Source organism: Apis florea, unplaced genomic scaffold (genome assembly GCF_048593485.1).
Source record: "Apis florea isolate Af1SG1 unplaced genomic scaffold, ASM4859348v1 contig_3496_pilon, whole genome shotgun sequence".
In the NCBI taxonomy this organism is placed as follows: domain Eukaryota; kingdom Metazoa; phylum Arthropoda; class Insecta; order Hymenoptera; family Apidae; genus Apis; species Apis florea.
Window position 1 is genome coordinate 6,317,716 of NW_028256773.1, and position 21,511 is coordinate 6,339,226.

Sequence of the window (21,511 nt, forward strand, 5' to 3'; positions counted from 1 at the left end):
GATAAAATATATCAATAAATATTATTATATTTATTTTTTATTTGAATAATTTAGAGTCATATTAATTTGTAGAAGAAAAAAATCTAGAAAGTCTAAAAGATAAGATACAAATTTTATATTATAAATTAATAATCGAACTTTTTCTATCCACTGTTCAATTATCGAGTCAATTATAAAAAAAAATATTATTACTGTAGTAAATAAATATAAATCTTTTTATAATACTTACAAATTTTTCATGTAACTTTTAATTAATATTTAATCAACTTTTGATTAATATTTAAAACAATAAAAACGATATTCTTACAGTTTAAATTCGTAAAAAAAAAAAAAATTGAAAAATCTGAAAATAATCATAATTTATCACAATAAAATTGTCAAGGTATAAGAAAATGTTAAAAAAATGTTTTATTAATTTAAATTATTTATACATGCTTTACAAATAACCAAAAATAATCAAATTGAAAAAAAACTTATATCTTTTCCAAGAAAAATACTCTGTCAATTTTAACTTTTCCAATAGATTAATATCTCTTTTGATAAAATATTTATTACATCACACGATTTCTATTGTTATCTTCAATTACTTAATTATAAATATTATACAAGAACTATATCTAATTAAATCATGAATTTATAGATGGGATTAAAATTGGGCAAGATATTTCTCCCGTCATTTTCATATCTTTTTCAATATAAATCAGTATTGAAAATTATTTTGATACAATCTTATTAATCGTGTTACTACATCCACAAAAAAATTTCGAGGAATCTTATAATGAAACTCTATTATCTGTATTAAACACTTTCCTTCTCTTTAATTAAAAATCAAAATTTTTCGCGACACAGTGTAATAGAGTCGTGTGTCAACTTATACTCGACATCATGACTCTGTAAAAAAAGAAAAAAAAAAAAAAAACAAAAACAAAGAGAAAATGGTAAAACGCAAATTGTGATCTTTCTCGTTTGAATGTTATAAATACGCTACAGGTTGTACAGTACGCACACGCACTTAATTCTTACAATCATCGGAGAAAACACGTATATAGGTACACCGTGTATATAAAGCGTATGTAATTGATAAGGATATTTTTTGTACGTAGTTAAATCTCGAAAATGAAAAATCTCTACCATATATATATATATATATATATATATATATGTGTGTGTATGTATGTATGTATATATATATCTGACTATAATTCGTTCCATACAATGATCTCCGTTGTAAGTACCTACGTGCATGATCTGTGCTGACAAAGTGGAGAAATTTATCTACAAAATCGATCGTTTTATTTTTCTTTCTTTTTTCTTTTTTTTCTTTCTTGAATATCATTTTGGACGTCATCAAAAATTAGAAAAAATTCTTGAATGAAATTTAAAGTCATATCTGTCCTTTTGGACATGTTTATTTTACAATTGAATGAAATTAGAACATTAATCAATTACGTATGAATTTATTTACATGTTCTGAATGGAGTACACATACTTTTTTCTGCCCTTTCTCTCTCTCTCTCTCTCTCTCTCTCTCTCTCTCTCTCTCTCTCTCTCTCTCTCTCTCATCATAAGTATATTTTTTAGAAAGATTTTTTAGAAAAGACTAATAAATTTTAGAATTAATTTTTTTCATTTGATGAATATAATAAAATACAATTTTATTGATAAAAAAAACTTTTTTAAAGTTATATCCATATTGTGAAATTAAATGATATATGTATAATAAATATGATATACATATAATAAATAATTTATTGGCCATTTCAGTCGCTAAATTCAAAAGTTAAAATAACTTTTAAAAACAGTTTTTTGATTCAAACGATGATTCCTTTTTTTTCGCCGTAAATCAACTGCAAATATATATATAATAAATTTCTTTTTTAAATAATGATTTCTGATAAATATTTGAAATATTGCACTATTTAAAAATACAAACGAAATTAAAAAAGATATAACAAATAGAAAAGAATCGAGAGAGAGGGAGATAATGTGGATGTACCTAAACACGTGTCCCTTCGCAACTTGCGCATTAAATTGCATAAAGAGAATTTTTCGATGATTTGAAATACTGGAATCGATATAGAACTTAAAAACCCGATTTCTAGGATAATCTACGTCTAACAGATAAGCTACGCGTCACGATGTTTACAATATAGATTTTGTATACCGCGTGCGTGAAAATGTAGAAACGAGCATGACAGAGAAAACATTGTGCGTGCGAACGCGCGTTACAGAATTTACGTTCGACAGGTTAATAAATCGTATTTTCGAAATAAAATCAACATCTTATCTTTTATGCCCCAGAATCTTCCTTCTTCGTATAATAAATAAATAAAATGAACAGAATACATGCAAATATATGTATATACATTTTTTTTTTAATTAATTTAAATTATAACTTAATAGATTTAACAAATTCAATAGCTTATTTAAAATAAAATTCCTATTTTATCTTATTTATACCAATAATCTTATCTATTTTATTTTATATTAAAATAAAATATAAATTATAAACTTATTTTATTTTAATTTTTATGATATAGTATTGAAAAATAAATTGAAAAGTATTTTGAAAAATTAGAAAATAATTAAAAATATTACAGACAAAAAGAGTAAATATTTTTAATATATTATATAAGTTTTTAATAAACAACAAATATAATTGAAAAAATTCAAAATATAAAGAATTATAAATAAGTTTTAATGAACAAATTTTAATATATAAATGAAAAAATATAAAAATTATTTTTTTTCATCTAATAAATAAACATATGACCGGTATCATCTTGAATATTAAGTAATAATCAAAATATGCATAAATGTAAAATCATATATGATAAATTTGTTTAGTTATTCACTATCTTATCCTTTGCATAATCCTAGATTGTAACATAACCTAACATATCTAATAAAAATAATCACAAATATCATTAGATCATAACCTCGTCTTTGTATTTTGTGTTTAATATAATGAATTTAAAATGACTCAAGCTTATGATAATTATTACAGTGAATTTCAGAAAAATGCTGAATTGCAGCAAAATTTAAAATATAAAAAAAAATATCGAAGATTAAAAAGGATTATAAAAGATACAGTATTCGTAAGATTTTTAATATATTTCTGTCATAATATTTTTTTCCTTTTTTCATAAAAATAAATTATTATTTTAAATAAAAGTAAATGCAAATAAAAGAGAATACACAATAACAAATTTAATTATTATTACAAAAATTATAAAAAACTTTATAATTATAGGAAAATGCAGCATTATGTGATCAGGTTGCACAAATGCAAGAAAATCTTATGCTTGTGAAAGAAGAAAGATTGTTTCTTTTACGTAAATTATGTCAACAACAAGGAGATATAGATCCTTCTACTATGATAGCTCGATCTCAATCAAACAATATTAATACTAATACATTTAATCCAGAATGTTCCACACCTAAAAAAACTACAAAAAAAAGAATATCGACTGATGGCTCAGGTATTAAAATATTCTAATTTAAATTATGTTTTATTATTTTGAAAAATTATAACTTTTCAACATTTTTAGAACCAAAAAATAAAGCTAAGCGTTATAATAAAACTGCAAGGAAAGTAGTTCAATTAATACCATTAGATGTCCATGGAAGACCTATATTTCCTATTTCTTTGGGTGATCTTACTGTTTACTCGCTTGGAGAAGTAGTATCAGACAGAATTGCTTATCACACAGAAGATCTCATTTATCCAGTAGGTTATTGCAGCACTAGAATATATGCTAATTTAAGAGATGTAAGAACAAAAAGTTTATATACATGTAAAATATTAGATGGTGGATCAAAACCAAGGTATAATTGCATTAATAATTAATACAATTATAACTATAATATGTATAGATATAAAATATTTTGTATTGTAGATTTGAAATTGTATCTGATAATGATCTAGACCAACCATTAGTTGGATCTACTCCTGATGAATGTCATTCTAAACTATTAATGGCAATTTCTCCTGCACTTCGTTCAATAACGCCAAAAGGAGCTGATTTTTTTGGAATTTCACATCCTACTATACAAAATCTTATTCAAAGCACACCTGGAACTCGTAAATTAGCTATGTACAAACAACAACGTTTCGAAGTATGTAATTATGATTATTCATTAATAATAATTTTAAATAATAATTAAAATAATAATTTTAACTAATAAATGTAGGTAAGCAAGAATCAACCAATAGAAAGAGGAACAAGTCCAGTAATAGAAGAAGAAACAGATCCTGGACTTGGATTTGCTGCTTTGCATAGGCATTATGCATTAGCAAATTCATATAGAATTAAAGAAGAACCTTCTGATAATGATCTTTTAGCTCTTCAAGAACTTCTCTCGTGATCTTTATATGTCGATAAAAAATTTTTCAGAAAAAAATATTTTGCTTTATGTATTGATACAATACGCACATTTCATTATTATCAAACATTAATCTTTAAATTATATATTTACAAAAAATTGGAAAATTTTTAAAATTAGCAACATTCATTCTAAAAATCTCTTTATATTATTTATTAAACTACAATATATAAAGCAATTTATTCTTTATAAATATTTTTCTATTTTATTGAAATAATGTATAAATAAAGTTGCGATAAGTAACATAAAAATTATTTACGAAACAAATACTTTGTAAATATTTTCTTGATATACATATTATAATTTTAACTACACTGCAAAATATATTTTAAATAAATTTTACTTAAATGTCATTAATATACAACTAATATACACATGTATCATAAAAACATCTCTCTTCTACTATTTGATGTATATAATTAAATGGATGTTTTAGTTGTAAATATTTTGCAATAAATATTATCACATATTACTTAAGACTTTTAAAGTTGACTAGTTACAATATCATAGTGATATAAAATAACAAAATATCAAATACAATTAGTAAATTGATTACAAAATATTGAAATGATATTTGCTTCTATTTTTTTTTATTTTTTTTTCTTCCTTACGTTTACATTTATTTTCTTAGAAGTAGCAATATACAAATTACTAAAATATCTATCATTAGTGATAAGTTTATTATATTGTATAAAGTAACATATACTTTGACAAATTTAGATAAAAATTAAAAATTGAATACATAAACATATGTATACATATATATATATATATATATATATTTAATATATAATTAATATATATATATATTAATTAACTTAATCCAAAAATTATTTTTAGTTGTGCAAATTTTTAGGCAACGCTATTTGATTTCTTTTAGTTATATAATTTATAAAAGATATTAGGAATTTTTTTTATATACGCAATTATTCTATTAAAGCATATTATTTTTATCATGTTTTAATAGTAATAATAAAAATGTATAAAACTTCAAGTTATTTTAATTTCTTATAATATAATAAAGAATATCTATAACTAATTTTTCAAATGTTACCAAATTTATAAATTTTTTGTATCTTCAATAACTTTTACTTAGATATAATGCATTTACAAATACTATTCTTTATTATAATTCATTTTTGGATATCTATGAATTTATCTAATTTTATAAATATCACTATTAAAACATAAGGTATGTCTTAAATTTCAATTATATTATTATAGAAAATGAATAAAATGAAAACTTTTCTTTTCAATTTGATTATATAAAAGTTAACACAAGAAAATTAATTAAGCATATACTTCATCAAAATTAATAAAATTTATATGAAAACCTGAAAAGACGGTTTATTGCTATATATTTAGTTATTTTAAAAAAATTTGTTTATGTTCTTTCATGTCACCGTCTATTCGTTGGTCCAATTGTTTTATTGAAAAGAGTATTTGCAATAGCAATTACCGGTGAAAATAATTTTAATGGACAATCACTGAAACAAAAAGTAATTTGTACATAGTTTAATAAAATATATAATTTACAAAAGTATACCATACATACCATACTCCAGTCACAGGTACTGCTTCATTTCCACTTACAATAAATAACGGGAACAATATAGAAAAAACACAGCCACTAAAATAACAATAGATTAATTAGTAATATTCCTGCATAGGAAATGTGATATTTAAAGAAATCAATTACCTTATTACATATGAACTGGGCAGTTGGGTAAGTACTGCTAATGGCAGACCAAAACCCACAAAATATGGCCAATTACTTTCAATAAAACTTAATCGTCTATGTAGCTCCCAACCCATATTGAACCATTTGTATTCAAAAGCATAGAGAGCATATAAAAGGCACATATGTATAAGGGCAAGAATGTCACCTATAAGAGGTAATGGAATCCTGGATACCAACATTCCTTGACCCAAAAATAATGCTTGAACCAATATACTGAAAAGCGTGTCTGCTACGAGCTTGCTCACACTAGATAAAAGTAATGGCCGTCCTTGTCTATACCTATAAGCACTGTCCGCTATGTCCTACATGGTTTACAAATATAGCATGTGATATTAACCCCTTCAATGGTTACTGGCCAAAGCTTCTCGTTCTGAGATCAAATAACTCATACCTGAAACCATAAACTGTTGACTATCCTACTGAGCACAAATAGTGGTAGTACCCATACAGTGCCAAAAGTTAATGACAGAAATGGTTTCATCCAAGACCACACAGTCATACCCATACCCGGTGAATGACCAAATATAATGGTCAATAAGTACTTGAGAAATGGAAGTAAACCACATTCAAAAATTAATATGCTGGCCCAAAATACACCACCATTTAAAGCACAACATTGAATTGTTCTTTTTAACACTTTTGATTCTCTGAAAATGCATTATAATATACACATAAAGATATAAAATATTAAAATTTTCATATATTTTATTATATAATTTAACTATATACCTTAAGTGATTAAAATGTTTTGGAGGATGAGGTATGACTGCTATGTCTTTTCCATGATTTTCTGTTTTATTTAAGAGTGGTTTAGATAATTTTTCATTAATTCGTTTGTCCATATAAAATAAGACAATAGCTCCTCTCAAACTATCCACAAATCCTCTATACATGGCATGTATTATTCCCTAAAATAAAAAAAGATTTTTTTTTAAAATCAATTTTAATTCTACTTTTATTTCATAAAAAATTTATATTATAAAAATATATAATATAGAATATATTTAATTACAAAATTATATAAAAAAAAAATAATTAAAAAGAAAAAATTATGATAAAAATCTGATTATTATGTAAGGTTAGGAAAATCATATTTTTGTATTTAAAATAAAATTTAAATACAAAAATTTAAATACTTACTGTCACGTTATCCATATTTCACGATAATAATTACAATAGAATATAGTTAATTTATAATCTGAATATGTTGAATAATCTGCCAAAAAAACATTTTCGGAATAACATAATTGTCAATGGCAGTAACACAAAAACACATTAAAAGTGAATATGAGCAAAATATTTATGGTATGAAAGTAAATAAGTTTAGAAATAAGTTTTTTAATATCTCAAACACGTACATATTGTCATTCAATATTAATAAGAATATCTGATCGAAATAGAAATTTTTCTTTCAAAGCGCAAAAATATGCGCTACCAACTAAATTAATGAAACTATTATTGCAATTTCGTAAAGTTGAATTAAAAAATGACTTTATGAATATGTATCAACTGATTGCTTTTCATTGCAGGCAAAGGTTAACATTATGTTAATAGATATAAAGGTCACTAAGCAATGAATCTTTGATCTTTAATGAATCCACTACTAATTCAAATATATAAAAATATAAAGCACTCGAAGAATTGGAATATACTTATTTATATTTATATATAAAATTAATAATTATTTGTAATTGTATATTTATTTTTAAACAATAAAATTTTAAAACATACACATGTATATATTTTATATACATATAAGTTCTTTACTTAATTCACACATATAATTTGCTAGAAGATATTAATACTGGCAGAAAATAGGTGAAGCCAAGTTTTCCTGAACTTGAAATTTATGTAATTTATTTACAAGCGTTATTATTATTCTTATTAAAAAAGATATTTATCTTTAATAATTTTTGTTTATTATTATAAATAAAATAATATAAAACATACATATACATTTTATATTATATCGTTTTGTATTAAATATATAATAATAATAATAATAATATAATAAATGAAACTAAATTTAATGAAACTTAGAAAATAATTATGAAAATATAAATATATTTATATAATTTATAGATATGACATTATTATTTAGATATTTATATAAAAATATTTGATTCTTGATTTTTATAATTAAATTTTAAAATTTTAAATAATTTTAATTTTATGATGTGAAGTTTATATGAGTTTTTTGCACAAGAAGGATAACAAATAAAAATATGCCGATCATTATATATAATTGTTAATTGATACAGATAAAAAAAAATAAAATATTAAATATATTGGAACTTGAATTAAATGATCGCCGCTACTACTTATAATTAATGTCAATCATTCTTTCATATTGATTATTATTATTGATTATTACTATTGATTAACAATAATCTGTAATTTAAAAGTTATAACATATATAATAAAATATGAAAATTCATTCAAAAAGTGGAGTTTGTAAATCGCGCGATAATTTTGGAGTAACCTATCTAACTCAAAGTATGACTTAACCTCTAATTGCACTGCATTAGTTTATATTTATTTACAATTTTTTATTTATTAAATCAAATATTATTACATATTAACATAACATTAATTATTATAATTAAATAAATATTTATATTATTTTTATTTTATATTTAAATTAATTGTATTATTATATTAAATATATTATATTTATTTCTCTTGTTTATTATAAGAGAATTAATTAATTAATTTTCTTCATTATTTCCAAGCAAATTCTACGATAAGATTACGTGGTGGCAGGGATCATATTTGGATGCCTTTACATGTGGTAAATTTTTCACTTAAAAAATTTTTTATTTTTTTAATTTTTCATTATAAAAGAAAAATTAAATTCTGATTTTCCAATTTTTTTGTTTCATACGATAAATTATAATTTAAAGGATTCAAGTACAACGAATGTAACTTCTTTCAATGGAAAATTTCCAAAAAAAGTGTTTTATCCACTAAAAGATGTTTTTTTTCAAGAGAAGGTTTCAAATAAAATAATTTTATTTTTAAATCTATATACAAATATTTTGCATTCATTTATTATTTCAGATTTTATTGAAAATTTACAGGAAAAAAGAAAATTAGAAAATAAAGTAAATTTAATAATAAAATGAATTACATACATTTTTTAAGTAATATTAAATATTATTTAAATCATTTAATTATTAAATCTATTTATTTGAAATAACAGCATGATTCATATAAACCAATGGAAGTTAATAAAAATAAAAAAAAAATAAGATATCCACCAATAAAATTTCAAAATTTAATGTTTTTAAGAAATAATACAAAATCAAATTGTCATTTTATACGTAAGTTTTGATTTTATAATATATCAATTAATAATTTTAGACAGTTTTTTAGTCATATGTTTAACATATATTTAAAAGGATAATAGGATTTATTACAATGCTTTTTGCTATAGAAAATATTGAAAAAAAAACTGATTCATCAAAAGTATCAAATGTGAAAAGAAATACTAATATTGAAGTAAGCATTTTTATTTTATTTAAAAATAAATAAATATTATTATATATTACTATATATTAAAAATGTTATTATTGTATACTTTATTATTGTATTAAGAAATAATAATTATAAAAAATGTTATCATATTGAAATAATATTATTTATTATTATCGCACAGTAGAAAATACTTGATGATTCAAACAAGAAGACATTTCAATCAAATATCAAAAGTATTTTGCCAGAAAAAAACAATATATTTGATAAAAAAAAATTTGAGAATATAAGTAGAGTTAGCATTCTTCTTTTGTATCTTCATTTCTTGCTTTGTTATTATCTTTCTTTTTCAAAGACAAGTCAATTTATTGAACTTTTTGAAATGTGTCCAATTAAAAATAATGAAAATTAAATATATATGTATTTACAATTAAAAATAAAATTTTGAAAATTGTTAAAATATTGTTTCTTAAAATATATAAAATGTTTTTATCATTAGAAGAGGAGTTTACATAAAAATGAAGAGTTATGTAATAACTATGCTAATATTTTTATTTAGTTTGGAAGATAAAATCTTTGGAAGATAAAATGTTTCTGTTGCAATATTAAACAAGCAACAAGTAATAATACATATAATTAGTAATGTTAAATGTTGTAAACGTCAAAATAAATGTAATAATAATCCTCAGTGATATCAATTATCTTACTTTTATTCAGCTTCTACTGTTATCTCCAATGTCGCAGTAGCGAATACAGAGTCACTTTCCTTCAAATCGCATATAGTTTTGTAATTTCCAGGATTCATACTGTTTAACAACGAGCTTATATCACATTCTGAAGCACTTTGTTCACCCTATTCGATAATTCATTAATATTATTTTAAAAATAATGCATTAATATTAGTATTAATAAAAGAAAATTCAAATAATAATGTAATATAATAAACAATATAATATTATATGTCAATATTAATTCTTTTTGATCGAAAATATATCAGGATTAATCATAATTAATTAATTAACAATAATAATAATAATTTACTGAAAGAATTATCTATTTTTCTGTGTATTTTAATATTTCGATTAAGAAAAAAAGAAATGTTTTGTATTATATATATATTTTTTTACCGGTGCAACAGAACATGCATCGTCTTCATCTATATATTCAACTGATGCACATAAATTAGCATTTTCCAAATCCTTGAACGGCTTTTCTGACTGCTTTGTCATTTGGCTTACCAACTGGTCATCTTGATATATTTTGATATCTATCTGAAAAAAATACAAAAATGTTATTTTATTCTAGTTCAATCAATAAATTCTGTAAAAAGATTAGAAAACATATCTAATTTTTTATACAAAACTATTTATTTCTGATATGTTGAAATATTTGAAAATAGTATTTTAAAATATATGTAGATAATATTTAAACAATGTATTTAATTAAGATCAAAATATACTTCTAATGAACTTGGACAATCCTTTTTTATTTTAGGCGTTGTATTAATTAGATTATTTGAAATACTAGCATCCCAAGATTCGAGCACATCTTCATTTGAGACATCGATTTTAATGCTATTTATCGTAACTTTGTTCTCTGCCTGAAAAAAATGATAATTGAATTAAAACATTATATTTTTAATATTATTTGTTTATTATTTTAAAATTATTTTGTACACTGAATTTTTATAATTAAAAAAAATTAATAATAAAAATTTTTCAAAATTATTTTTAAGAATTGTCATTACAAAATAGAAAAATATGTTTAAGTAAATTATAACAAAGATCTATCTATTTTTTAAAAAAATTATTTCAAATATTATTTTATTTAAATAAAATGATAGATTTATTAAAATTTTATTTAAATAAGAATTAAAAATAATTAAAATCAGTTAATAAATATAACTTTTTAAAATTAATAATATATACGATTTTTTAATGTAATAAATATATGCAGTATATAATAGTTTCAAAGAGTAATAAAATAATATGCAAAAGTTTATAATACTCTATATATAAGACACTCTATATCTTACCTTAACGTTCAGTATATATGAAGATGAAATGATACATAAAACAAATATTAATAACAATTTTTCAATTGGTGACTTCATGATTGTAACAGAAAACATTAAACAATTGTTATAAAAACAACTTTACTCTTCAACTGATGCACGGATCATATTTAAAGCCATAAAAGACTTCCTGTATACTACAATATGCTTCCTGTATCGTCATTATAATTAGTTGTTTTGAAATAATAATCAATTAACAATCCTATCCTTTTGTTATTATAACTAAAATGAAATAAGATATGGTTACGTAACATTTAATCATTTATCGAGCACGAAATTGTGGGAAATAAAATTCAACATGCAAGAAGAATTGTCTATAATATAATGGAAAATGAAAAATATAAACAAGATATCATCTATTTTCGAACTTGTTATTTAACGAGATTATCAAAAGCAATCTCTAAGAAATTACATAGTAAATTATTAGTATTTCATTTTTTCTTTTTTAATTTCAGATTAAGTAATAATAAAATAGATATATTATTATATGATAGAATTCAATAATTATAAGTTTTAATTATATCATATGACCAGCAATATATAACAATTTAAACTAAAATATAATTTATAATATTATTTTTAAATTTATAATAATTTATAATATTATTAATAAATTTATATATGTGAATTTATTTTATTCTTTTTTTTTTCGTATTTCTTTTCTTGTTTATAATATAATCTTTTAAAAAAAATAAATAAATTGATATTAAAAAAACAATAGAACATTTATTAGACTTTGTTTAATAAATATATCAAATATAAATTGTTTTACATTTTTTTCTCTATTAATATATTGTATATAATAATTTATATTAATAAATTAAAAATAGAATAAACGTAAAGAAATTTATTACAGAATAAATATTTTTGCTTAGTACAAATATTGCTATATAAAGTAATAAAGAATATTATTACATAGAATTGAAAATATTTTGAAATTATAGATTTCCCGCATTTGAAATTAAAACCTCGACAAAATCGACTAGTATCGAATATCATCGATCGGCCAGTATTCGATACGGAGTCTAATTTGTATGTATGCCGCACATGGTTTATTGTGGCGCAAATGTATATAAGTTTCCCGAATTAGTAGTGTCTTTAAAGATAATACTGTTATGTTACAAAACCAATAAGAAATGTTGCATGCTTTAGCAGTGCAACAACTTTATAGTGATTTGCTTATGGAAAAGTGGGCATAATCAATTGTAGATGCCGGTTTGTGCGATAAGATTGTTTTGTGTTTCTTGAAACGGGGGTGTGACAGTTTGTGCATTCCTAGAATATGGTATATTTTTTTTTTCTTTCAAAATGAAACTGAATGTTATATAAGTTTTACTTTCTGATCGTTCGTTGAACCCCAACGAATTATCACCACGCAAATTTCAAAGAGCATACATTATACTGGAAAGTGTTTATTTTCCTTTACATGTGTCAACAATTCGGATTCAATCGAAAGTGTATAACATTGAATTTAATTACACAACTTATACGTTTTTCGAAAATTTGTGCCATATTTTGACGTGATGCGTTATTAAACGACATAAAAATACCAAAGTTACGAAAGTTATTTATAGGTTATAAAATTATATGTGTGCTGTTGTCAATAGCGGCAACGGCGAATCATCAAGTAATATTTAATGCAAACTCCATGCATTGGCTTCAAGCAACAAATATACGCGAAGAAATGCCTTTAAGCCAATTAAATCAAAGTAATTTCGTTAGTACGAACGAAAGTGTAAATCCTGGCACTGAAATAGCATCAACTTGTTATACTCCTCCACCTTCATACCATAATATTAATTTACCTTTGGGACACCCATCTACTTTGACTAATGATTGTGGTGCACCTCCTTCTTATGAAGAAGCCATAGATCCAAATGGTAAATAATATTTTTAATAAAAAAAGTCTTAATGTTTTATTATCAAGTCATCAATCAAATGAAAATATTGGCTAAATAATATATATAATATTTTTGTTCTTTTTTGTTTAGCTCCTCCTCCATCCTATGATTCATTATTTGGTCGTATGAGAGAAGCACATAAAGTTTCAAAAGGAGTATTTGATTTTTTGAAAAATATTATCGTCTTACTTTTAGGCACTAGTAAGTAAAAATTAATGCTTCATTAGATTTCAATATGAAGATTTCAATATGTTATTAATTTAATATTTTAATAATTTCAGTTGGATGTACTATTATCTTAGGAGTAACAATAGTAGTTCCAATATGTATGATGGTCATTGGAGGACTTTATCTTTATGATTGTCCACAAGGAGAATATATTCCTGTTTATTTATTAGTGGGTGGTGGTTTTGGTGTTTTTAAACAGTTATTACATTTATCTGCAAGAGTACGGCAACGTCAAGAAGAAAGAGATGAAGAAAGAATACGACAATCTCCAACACAAACATTAATTAATTGTTTTATGCTTGGCTGGTTTATTATAGGTCAGTAATATAAAAACTTACATATATATTAAATGTTTACAATTTTTATTTTTATATTTTTTATTTTTGTCTACAGGCTCAATGTGGGTATATAAGGAATATGAGCCAAATTATGATCCAGCTCTTGGCAAATATTGTAACAAAACATTATATTTATTTGCCTTTTGGTTAATTACGGCTGTTTATATATTTCTGGGAGTGATAACTGCCGGTTTTTGCAGCATTTCGGTAGCAAGCATCGCATTTCAAAGACCACCTCCTGATCTAATGTAAAGTAACATGATCTCAATTTAAAGAGAAAAATAGTCGTTCAAAAATCTATTATTTTGGGAACAAAACGACAAATTTTGCGAAATGAAGAACAAAAATTTTTTGTGGATATAAAAAAATCACATCATAACAGGGCACAAAATTTCGTCCACGCTTTACGTACCTGAGATGCTTAAAACAACAATCTATAAACGGATCGTTTGCACATCTAAATGCACATAAAATGCGCTCGAATATCAAATTTTTATTTTGTAATCATTCGTGATAACATTTCTTGATTTTTCGTAGCGTACTTGATTCAATATCTCAATTAAGGCAACTTTTGCTATGAATCATGTCAAACGGACATAGCAAAATTGATTGATTTCTTAAAATTGGTATACACGTAAGAGGGAAAGAAAAAATAGTTGATGCTTTAACCAATTCAGGGCTGTGGATATTTCGCAATAATCGCGAATTCTTTTGATATTGTGCCAAGAAATCGCAAAGCTGTAGAGCGAAGTATTTTGCTATCAACATCGATCATCCGTATCGATATTCAATTCGTATGGATATTCTTAACTTGAGTAGAATCTCAGGACGTGTCATAAAAAAGAAAAAAAAAAATATTCTAACACGAGAGTGTCATCGAACACTGTGATAACATATAAGAGAAATTTTACCGTCGTCAACGCGCTAAAACATGATACATACTACTTTATGGCGTTTAATTAAACGGCAGCTGTTTAACAGTTCTTCTACAAGTGAAGTTAGTCATATTCACTTGTATAAATAGCTTATTGTTAAAAGACTGCGATACTTCGCAAAACACATTTTTTATTCCTTTGCCCTCTCCTCCGTCCTTTTAAAACCTTTCGACCTCCATTGAGCCTTTATGTCAATGTAGTCGAATAACCGTTTTATAAAGACTCGTTTGAAAATTAAGGGGTAAACTATATATAAATATATATATAAATATACATATGTATATTAAACTCACGCTCCTTTTTAGTATTTCGAAACTATTTGAATGCCAGTATTTATTAGTATCGTTAGAAAAAAACAATTTTTAAGAAATCGTCATATTTGATTGGTATTTAGGTTAATGTAGTGAGGATGGAGAACTTTCGATTGAAAAAACAAAATGTATTTCTCGACGTTTTATTAATGTAAAAAAAAAAAAAAAAAAAAAAACGTTTCTTCCACTTTAATATAACTTCTTTATCTGTATTTTTCAAGACAACGTTTTCGTCTTCCTATTTAAGTCCGGTTCAATCAAGATTGTAAATATACTTCGAAATCATATCTCTTTCTCTCTTTCTATATATATATATATATAGTTATCTATTTACGTGTTACTATTTGACGAACGTACTTTTGAAATATACACGCTTGTATGCCATAAAAGGGAAAAAGAAATAATAAAAAAAAAAAAAAAAAAAAAAAAAGAAAAGAAAAAAGAAAAAAAGAAACCTTAACGAATGATACGAGCGAGCTTGCGCTTTCAAGGATATAGAGGACATGAAAATCTCTTGCGTATTTAAGTACATGATTATTATATAAAATTGATCTTTCGATTAAAACTGAATAGACTGCAATTATCTTGAGCGTACGCTTAGCTAATATTACGAACACATACCCTCGTTCTATTTGTTGCTGATATTTAATGTATTACACGTACGTACATACTTACATATACATACACTTACACATTAAATACTTTGCAAATGAAACTTTCGAACAAAGACCTACGCGTGCCTGTAAAATACGTTCTTTACATTGTCTCGTATTATGGGCACATACGCACATTTGTTATTATAATTTCCTAAATAAACTGCTTAAAAACATGTTGCGTTTTTGCCTAACCATATGAATGATGTAATCGCACGCGCGCATGCGTGTAAACATATAAATATAATTTTATATTGTATCATAATTATTTTTTTATATATTTTTGTTTCAATTATGATATAAATATTTGAATGAATCTCCGTAACATTTTTCTTGTTACAATTATAGTGATACTATTAACATGATTATATTTGTATATAAAATAAGATAAATTTTATTTTCGCGAACAATGAATTTTTACAAGGATTTATTACAATTTTTTTCTCTTTATTGAAAGACACAAATAATAAGATATATTAAATTATATAAAATTTTTAAACATTGAAATCGAGCTATATAAATATTTAATTCTTTATCAAATTAACGCATTAGGGGAAGAAATTATATTCATATTTGATTCTTCTAATTAAGTTAATTTAGCAGATGGTATAGGATAATCTTCCTCGTAATAGATTTCCCCTTCACCTTCGTATTCGTCTTCATATTTCAAGAATTGTTCTGGTGCTATTGATAAATCCTCTGAACACTTATCTATTAGTGAATCTACAGATATCTAAAAATTACAAATTAAGAGATTAATTAAAAATTTCTTTTAATCCATCTTGAATTCAATATTTTCAAAAAAAAAAATGTAAAATTAATAATTAATAATATAATTACGTATTACGTTAGTCGTACGTTTTAGATATTTTAAATTAATTCTTCGAAATTCTCTTAAAAGTGATATTTATAATATAATTATATACAAATAATAATTATTTAAAAAAAAATCGAAAATAAATAAAAAGAAACAACCTGCCATTTTTTAAAATAAACCATAGCTAAAGATACATAATAGATGTAGTTAAATGTAGTTATCTTAAAAATCATTAATACATGTTTACATAGATATATACGATTATAAATTTTTTGTACATTTTCGAAATTTGAATTCGATAATTTTCTAATAATCTTAAATAATGTAAGATATCACAATTTCTTCCTTTTAGATAATTAATTAAACGATTTAAAAGTATACCGTGTTAATAATATCGTAAATAAATGAAATGAATTAAGATGTAAGTTCTATATAATTCTTATTAATCCTTAAAACCGAAAAAAATGGGATAATTTATATCTCTTACAATTGAATATTTCGCTCTTTTATAAAATTTATCTTTTGTGTATTAAAATTATTTTAATATTTATTCTTTTTCTAAACAAATTTTTAGAAAAATTTGATCATCAGAGGAAGGCCCGATCAGATCATTTTTTTTTTTATAAATTTTCTAGCGCTAAAAAATTGATTATGTATGTTCTTACCTCCTCTTGCAAAGGTATTGGTTCAGGTGGTAATAAATCAGGATTGTACGGTGTGATACAACGCGCGCGCCACAACGCAATAATACCTTTCTTCAAACGAGGTGGTTCAAAAGGTATAGGTTTAACTTCCGCTTTTGTAATCTCGGTCTCTGTAACATACGTTTCTGCTTCAGTTTCTCTCGCAGTAGGTTCTGGTGATGGTTCCGTTGTTTCCTGTATCGAAATTATTCACGTTATCCACAAATATAAAGAGTCTTTACTATTTGTGTCTTAATTAAATCAAAAAAAAAAAAAAAAAAAAACTTAAATTTGATTTTCTTAACCGTGTAATAAATAATAAAATTATTCTATCAGATATATTAATTTTATCACCTCGGCAAGTTCCTTTGTTTCGTCGTAATCAGGATCTTTCACGTGCACATAGTGTCCATGCTGCATGCAAGCATTTTCGAAAGTAAAGCATCCTCGCCCATAAGGCTACGATTATATATTTTCTCAATAATTTCTTAAACAATAATGTTTATTAATAATAATATCGCAAAAATTCCTTACCAAATTGAGTTCCCAAAATCCGTGGAATCGGTGTCGGGGATGAATTAACTGTCCAGGACCTTGCATGCGATCCTTAATCCACGTACCCATAAATTTTGTATTCGTGCTGGCGTAAAGATAAGATCCCATACCGTGTCGAAGGTTCTTCTTCCAAGATCCTTCGTAAACGTCCCCATTTATGTAGTAATACACGCCAAAACCATATTTCGTATCGCGTTTCCATTCGCCTGCGGAACACGAGCTAATCTGCACACAGCGCATCAAACATTTCCTTTTTTCTTTTTGTATTTTATAATTTGTAATGTTTATTTTCAAAACGATTTATACATTATAGAGTTTCAAGTTTCAACTCTATAATAGTGAAAAGTGAAAAAAGGAAATTATAAGCTTTTCGAATCGCACATTTTTTTTAATGCATATAATGATACATTGTTTTATAAATAAAAAAAAAACTTTGAGAGATATCTAATTATCTCTTGAACTAATAATTTTTATATGATGTAATATTTTTTTTTTTTTTAGAGATACATCGATTTGTGTATTAGATGATTTTATTTTAAAAGGACAAAGTTGATCTTCACAAGTCCTCTGTACGTTCACTTATAAAAAAAATTAATAATGCATACATGTCAGAATGCAGAAATCATTCAACTTTTATTTATAGCAGTTTTTAATATTACGAAAAACAAACGAGATGTTCCAAGCATAAAGTTGATATATTAGACATTCTGAATCTAAAAGTAAAAAAAATATCGGAAGACGATACAAAATTCTTAAAAAATGATACTTGTAACAGATAAGTAAATGAAAATGAAATTTTTCTGAAATTTGATTTTTATATACTTATTTCTAAAAAAGAACAATGTAATATAATGATAAAAGTAAACATATGATTCAATTAACATTTTTTTACCCTCGTATCGCGTTCCATCAGGATACCAAAATGTTCCTTGGCCGTATTTTACACCTTGCCGCCATTCGCCATCGTATCGAGCGCCGTTTTTAAACACGTACAAGCCTCGAGCGTGTCTCAATCCTTTGCAATATTGACCGACATACATATCGCCATTTGGAAGCAAAGCTTTGCCACGGCCGTGTCTGTCCCCTTTTTCATTTCGTTCACCTTCATATAACTATAATTATATCATATTTTATTTTATTCATTCCATTTTTCTCAAAGTAAAAAAAAGTTTTTAGCCTTTAGTTCACCAAATTTTACATTAACGTGACAATTTAATTTGAACGATTAATAAACGAATAAACGTAATTCTAAAAAAGATATTATGAAAATTAATAATCTATTATTTAGAATTACTTACTCCTAAAGGATTTACCTCTTCTTCTCCTCTTTCACCGATTATTTCCGGATTTTCTAACATTTTATTCTGTATATGTATATGCTTTCTATCCCTTTAAGTTATATATGAACGAATTTCTTTAAAAGTGATACTTGTTTTGTTACTGTTTCTTATGACTGACATTTAACGCAAGTTTGGTTATAAAATATTATCATTTGCATCTTTCATTTTTAGTATTACATATTAATTAAATTCGTTTGAAAATTTATAACAAAGAATGTAATTTAAAAAAATAAATAAATTTTTATAAACAATTATCTTTGTTAATCACTTTTAATCCCATTGTATCTTATACAACATCAAAGATCATTATAATAATCCCAATTTTTTTTCATAATTTATATATAGTAATAATTAAAAGTACAAAATAGAATATAATTTTTAGTCTTCTCAGTAGTCAACAACATTTTATACACTGAGGATCAGAAAAGTAGCGAGGACAATAGTACGATTTTCCACATATATCAGTGATACAATAACGCACACATGATGGTGGTGGAATTAATTTTGGTGATATACATTTAGGAGCCGGTGGATCAGGAGGTGGTAAACAATTTACTATGTACAGGGTTGGTGGTTTCGGTGGAGGTTCTGGACGTGGTCTACATATCTAGAAATAAAATAATAAAATAAAATAGGATTTTATTGTGAAATATATTTTTGGAAATAATATATTATAGAATATAATTTTAATTTATATTATATATAAAACATACGAAGGGTGGACATGGAGGAGGACAACAATATTTCAGAGGATATTGTTGCGGGGGTGGACAACCATATTCCGGGCAATAAAATGGTGGAGGTTTGCAATGGTAACATCGTGGAGGTACAGTGCTGTTACGCTTCGTGCTTTCATAAGAAGACATTTTTATTTAGTGAATTTATTTTTAACAGAATTAATCCCAGTAATATATATTACGATATTTTTAAATATCATATAATTAATTTAATCAAAAGTAGCAATTTTGTGCAATTTAGAATATTTCAGGTTTATATTTCAAGTATATAATTATTCGTATTAAAAATTTTGAAAGAATTTGATCTAAAGATATTTGTGCATATTGCAAATAAATTCACTTTGAATCGATTTCTTTTCTTTTTTTTTTTTTTTATTTTGAAGTGAATATATTCACGTAATATATTTCACAATTATACAATTCTTTGATATTTTGATATTTATTAAATATTGAATTATTAGAGTATTGAATTATTTTTTATAAAAATCTATACATATTTAAAAATTAATTAAATTAAAAATTTTAAATTCAAAAAATTAAAAAATATTGTAAATTTGAAAGGGAAATAAAGCGTGTTTAATTTGTACCTTATCTATGATTACGTGTTACATAAGAGAAAATACAGATAAGGAAAGCAAATAATAGTTCACAAAGGATAGAGATAGGATAAAAATTGTGGAATCAGCACCATCTTTAGAGTGGCGTAAATGAAACATAAATATTGATAAGGATAGCAAATATTAGAAAAAGAAAGATAAATAAGAATTGATCGTTAGTGTCATCTTACAAGTACCAAAGATAACTCTTTAAAAATTAAAGTTGAATTCAAAAAATAGCGCTGATCTTCAATTCTTATTCTATCTTATCCTGTTTTTAAAGAAATGTTTTTAGCATTCGAGAGATGGCGCTAACAATCAATTCTTATTCTATCTCTATCTTTCTCAATGCTTGATATCCTTGTTCATTTATTTTCATTTGCGGCATTCTGGAGATGGCGCTGATTTCTGAATTTTTACTCTATCTGTATCTTTCTTCCATTACTAGCTTTCCTTGTTTATATTTATTCTATAAATTAGAAAATTTATACATTTAATTTAAGAAAATTGCTAATATTTGATTAATCTTATTTTCTAATATATTGATTAAAAATTTTAACAGAGCTCAATTCAATTTTTATTTTTTATTGTTATATGTCTATTCTAAAACGAGATAAAAAGTTTTATTAAATATTAAGTCTATCCTCAGTATTTCATAATCTATATAACATCTAAAACATATAAAACAGGATATTACATGCATAAAAATATACTATAAAAAATATAAAAAATATATTCTATA

At 24.1% G+C, this 21,511-nt stretch overlaps 8 protein-coding genes and 1 long non-coding RNA gene across 10 annotated transcripts in view; 5 read left to right on the plus strand and 4 right to left on the minus strand.

Annotated features, from left to right (window-relative positions):
• Positions 1–3,482, plus strand: part of LOC100869770 (CUGBP Elav-like family member 1-A) — a 479,952-nt gene extending 476,470 nt beyond the window's left edge. The window contains exon 15 of the mRNA XM_086913389.1: positions 3,254–3,482. The gene's annotated coding sequence lies outside the window, so the exon portion shown is untranslated. The remainder of the gene's footprint in view (positions 1–3,253) is intronic.
• Positions 2,850–4,858, plus strand: LOC100870132 (transforming growth factor beta regulator 1). Its single transcript, XM_003690546.4, has 5 exons — positions 2,850–3,098; positions 3,254–3,482; positions 3,552–3,828; positions 3,900–4,119; positions 4,195–4,858. Exons 1-5 carry the CDS (start codon positions 2,979–2,981, stop codon positions 4,366–4,368), a joined length of 1,020 nt encoding a protein of 339 aa, XP_003690594.1. The 5' UTR covers positions 2,850–2,978; the 3' UTR covers positions 4,369–4,858.
• Positions 4,859–4,959: 101 nt separating this feature from the next.
• Positions 4,960–7,928, minus strand: tank (EI24 domain-containing protein tank). The gene is made up of 7 exons (XM_086913424.1): positions 7,859–7,928; positions 7,268–7,343; positions 6,857–7,035; positions 6,519–6,774; positions 6,086–6,429; positions 5,942–6,016; positions 4,960–5,873 (listed from the first exon to the last, which is right to left on the minus strand). Exons 2-7 carry the CDS (start codon positions 7,280–7,282, stop codon positions 5,786–5,788), a joined length of 957 nt encoding a protein of 318 aa, XP_086769550.1. The 5' UTR covers positions 7,283–7,343; positions 7,859–7,928; the 3' UTR covers positions 4,960–5,785.
• Positions 7,286–7,857, plus strand: LOC147656833 (uncharacterized). Its single transcript, XR_015293721.1, has 2 exons — positions 7,286–7,432; positions 7,657–7,857. It is a non-coding gene; the product is annotated as an uncharacterized LOC147656833 (long non-coding RNA).
• Positions 7,929–8,283: 355 nt separating the features above from the next.
• On the plus strand, positions 8,284–9,759 carry LOC116415498 (uncharacterized). Its single transcript, XM_086913510.1, has 6 exons — positions 8,284–8,623; positions 8,860–8,918; positions 9,031–9,120; positions 9,208–9,231; positions 9,330–9,450; positions 9,564–9,759. The coding sequence occupies exons 1-6, from the start codon at positions 8,554–8,556 to the stop codon at positions 9,659–9,661; spliced, it is 462 nt and encodes a 153-aa protein (XP_086769636.1). The 5' UTR covers positions 8,284–8,553; the 3' UTR covers positions 9,662–9,759.
• Positions 9,760–10,127: 368 nt separating this feature from the next.
• LOC100870371 (uncharacterized) lies at positions 10,128–11,797 on the minus strand. The gene is made up of 4 exons (XM_003690548.4): positions 11,637–11,797; positions 11,061–11,201; positions 10,729–10,872; positions 10,128–10,454 (listed from the first exon to the last, which is right to left on the minus strand). The coding sequence occupies exons 1-4, from the start codon at positions 11,730–11,732 to the stop codon at positions 10,311–10,313; spliced, it is 525 nt and encodes a 174-aa protein (XP_003690596.1). The 5' UTR covers positions 11,733–11,797; the 3' UTR covers positions 10,128–10,310.
• Positions 11,798–12,689: 892 nt separating this feature from the next.
• On the plus strand, positions 12,690–16,217 carry LOC100870254 (uncharacterized). The gene is made up of 4 exons (XM_012494540.3): positions 12,690–13,555; positions 13,667–13,777; positions 13,858–14,121; positions 14,198–16,217. The coding sequence occupies exons 1-4, from the start codon at positions 13,324–13,326 to the stop codon at positions 14,392–14,394; spliced, it is 804 nt and encodes a 267-aa protein (XP_012349994.1). The 5' UTR covers positions 12,690–13,323; the 3' UTR covers positions 14,395–16,217.
• Positions 16,218–16,467: 250 nt separating this feature from the next.
• On the minus strand, positions 16,468–19,688 carry LOC105737247 (radial spoke head 1 homolog). 2 transcript variants are annotated; one of them, XM_086913425.1, is made up of 6 exons: positions 19,395–19,688; positions 18,989–19,208; positions 18,076–18,302; positions 17,896–18,000; positions 17,524–17,736; positions 16,468–16,774 (listed from the first exon to the last, which is right to left on the minus strand). In XM_086913425.1, exons 1-6 carry the CDS (start codon positions 19,452–19,454, stop codon positions 16,628–16,630), a joined length of 972 nt encoding a protein of 323 aa, XP_086769551.1. In that variant the 5' UTR covers positions 19,455–19,688; the 3' UTR covers positions 16,468–16,627. The 2 variants fall into 2 exon arrangements, with proteins under 2 accessions (XP_086769551.1, XP_086769552.1); XM_086913426.1 differs by having other exon boundaries at positions 19,410–19,581.
• On the minus strand, positions 19,688–20,571 carry LOC105737248 (uncharacterized). The gene is made up of 2 exons (XM_012494542.3): positions 20,150–20,571; positions 19,688–20,043 (listed from the first exon to the last, which is right to left on the minus strand). Exons 1-2 carry the CDS (start codon positions 20,300–20,302, stop codon positions 19,831–19,833), a joined length of 366 nt encoding a protein of 121 aa, XP_012349996.1. The 5' UTR covers positions 20,303–20,571; the 3' UTR covers positions 19,688–19,830.
• Positions 20,572–21,511: the final 940 nt, after the last annotated feature.

Bases quoted from the DNA above. Each gene is read 5' to 3' on its own strand.
- LOC100870132 (XM_003690546.4), top strand. From the start codon at position 2,979: ATGACTCAAGCTTATGATAATTATTACAGTGAATTTCAGAAAAATGCT. The intron at 3,483-3,551 runs GTATTAAAATAT...CAACATTTTTAG, and splicing joins AATATCGACTGATGGCTCAG to AACCAAAAAATAAAGCTAAG. The intron at 4,120-4,194 runs GTATGTAATTAT...TAATAAATGTAG, and splicing joins ACAAACAACAACGTTTCGAA to GTAAGCAAGAATCAACCAAT.
- tank (XM_086913424.1), bottom strand. The intron at 6,775-6,856 runs GTATATAGTTAA...ATGCATTTTCAG, and splicing joins AAACATTTTAATCACTTAAG to AGAATCAAAAGTGTTAAAAA. The intron at 6,430-6,518 runs GTATGAGTTATT...TAAACCATGTAG, and splicing joins TCAACAGTTTATGGTTTCAG to GACATAGCGGACAGTGCTTA.
- LOC116415498 (XM_086913510.1), top strand. From the start codon at position 8,554: ATGAAAATTCATTCAAAAAGTGGAGTTTGTAAATCGCGCGATAATTTT. The intron at 8,919-9,030 runs GTAAATTTTTCA...TATAATTTAAAG, and splicing joins TTTGGATGCCTTTACATGTG to GATTCAAGTACAACGAATGT. The intron at 9,232-9,329 runs GTAAATTTAATA...TTGAAATAACAG, and splicing joins AAAGAAAATTAGAAAATAAA to CATGATTCATATAAACCAAT.
- LOC100870371 (XM_003690548.4), bottom strand. From the start codon at position 11,732: ATGTTTTCTGTTACAATCATGAAGTCACCAATTGAAAAATTGTTATTA. The intron at 11,202-11,636 runs GTAAGATATAGA...CATTTTTTTCAG, and splicing joins CATATATACTGAACGTTAAG to GCAGAGAACAAAGTTACGAT. The intron at 10,455-10,728 runs GTAAAAAAATAT...ATTATCGAATAG, and splicing joins ATGCATGTTCTGTTGCACCG to GGTGAACAAAGTGCTTCAGA.
- LOC100870254 (XM_012494540.3), top strand. From the start codon at position 13,324: ATGCATTGGCTTCAAGCAACAAATATACGCGAAGAAATGCCTTTAAGC. The intron at 13,556-13,666 runs GTAAATAATATT...TTTTTTGTTTAG, and splicing joins AGAAGCCATAGATCCAAATG to CTCCTCCTCCATCCTATGAT. The intron at 13,778-13,857 runs GTAAGTAAAAAT...TAATAATTTCAG, and splicing joins CGTCTTACTTTTAGGCACTA to TTGGATGTACTATTATCTTA.
- LOC105737247 (XM_086913425.1), bottom strand. From the start codon at position 19,454: ATGTTAGAAAATCCGGAAATAATCGGTGAAAGAGGAGAAGAAGAGGTA. The intron at 19,209-19,394 runs GTAAGTAATTCT...ATATAATTATAG, and splicing joins AAGAGGTAAATCCTTTAGGA to TTATATGAAGGTGAACGAAA. The intron at 18,303-18,988 runs GTAAAAAAATGT...CGTGTTCCGCAG, and splicing joins TGATGGAACGCGATACGAGG to GCGAATGGAAACGCGATACG.
- LOC105737248 (XM_012494542.3), bottom strand. From the start codon at position 20,302: ATGTCTTCTTATGAAAGCACGAAGCGTAACAGCACTGTACCTCCACGA. The intron at 20,044-20,149 runs GTATGTTTTATA...TTTTATTTCTAG, and splicing joins CTCCTCCATGTCCACCCTTC to ATATGTAGACCACGTCCAGA.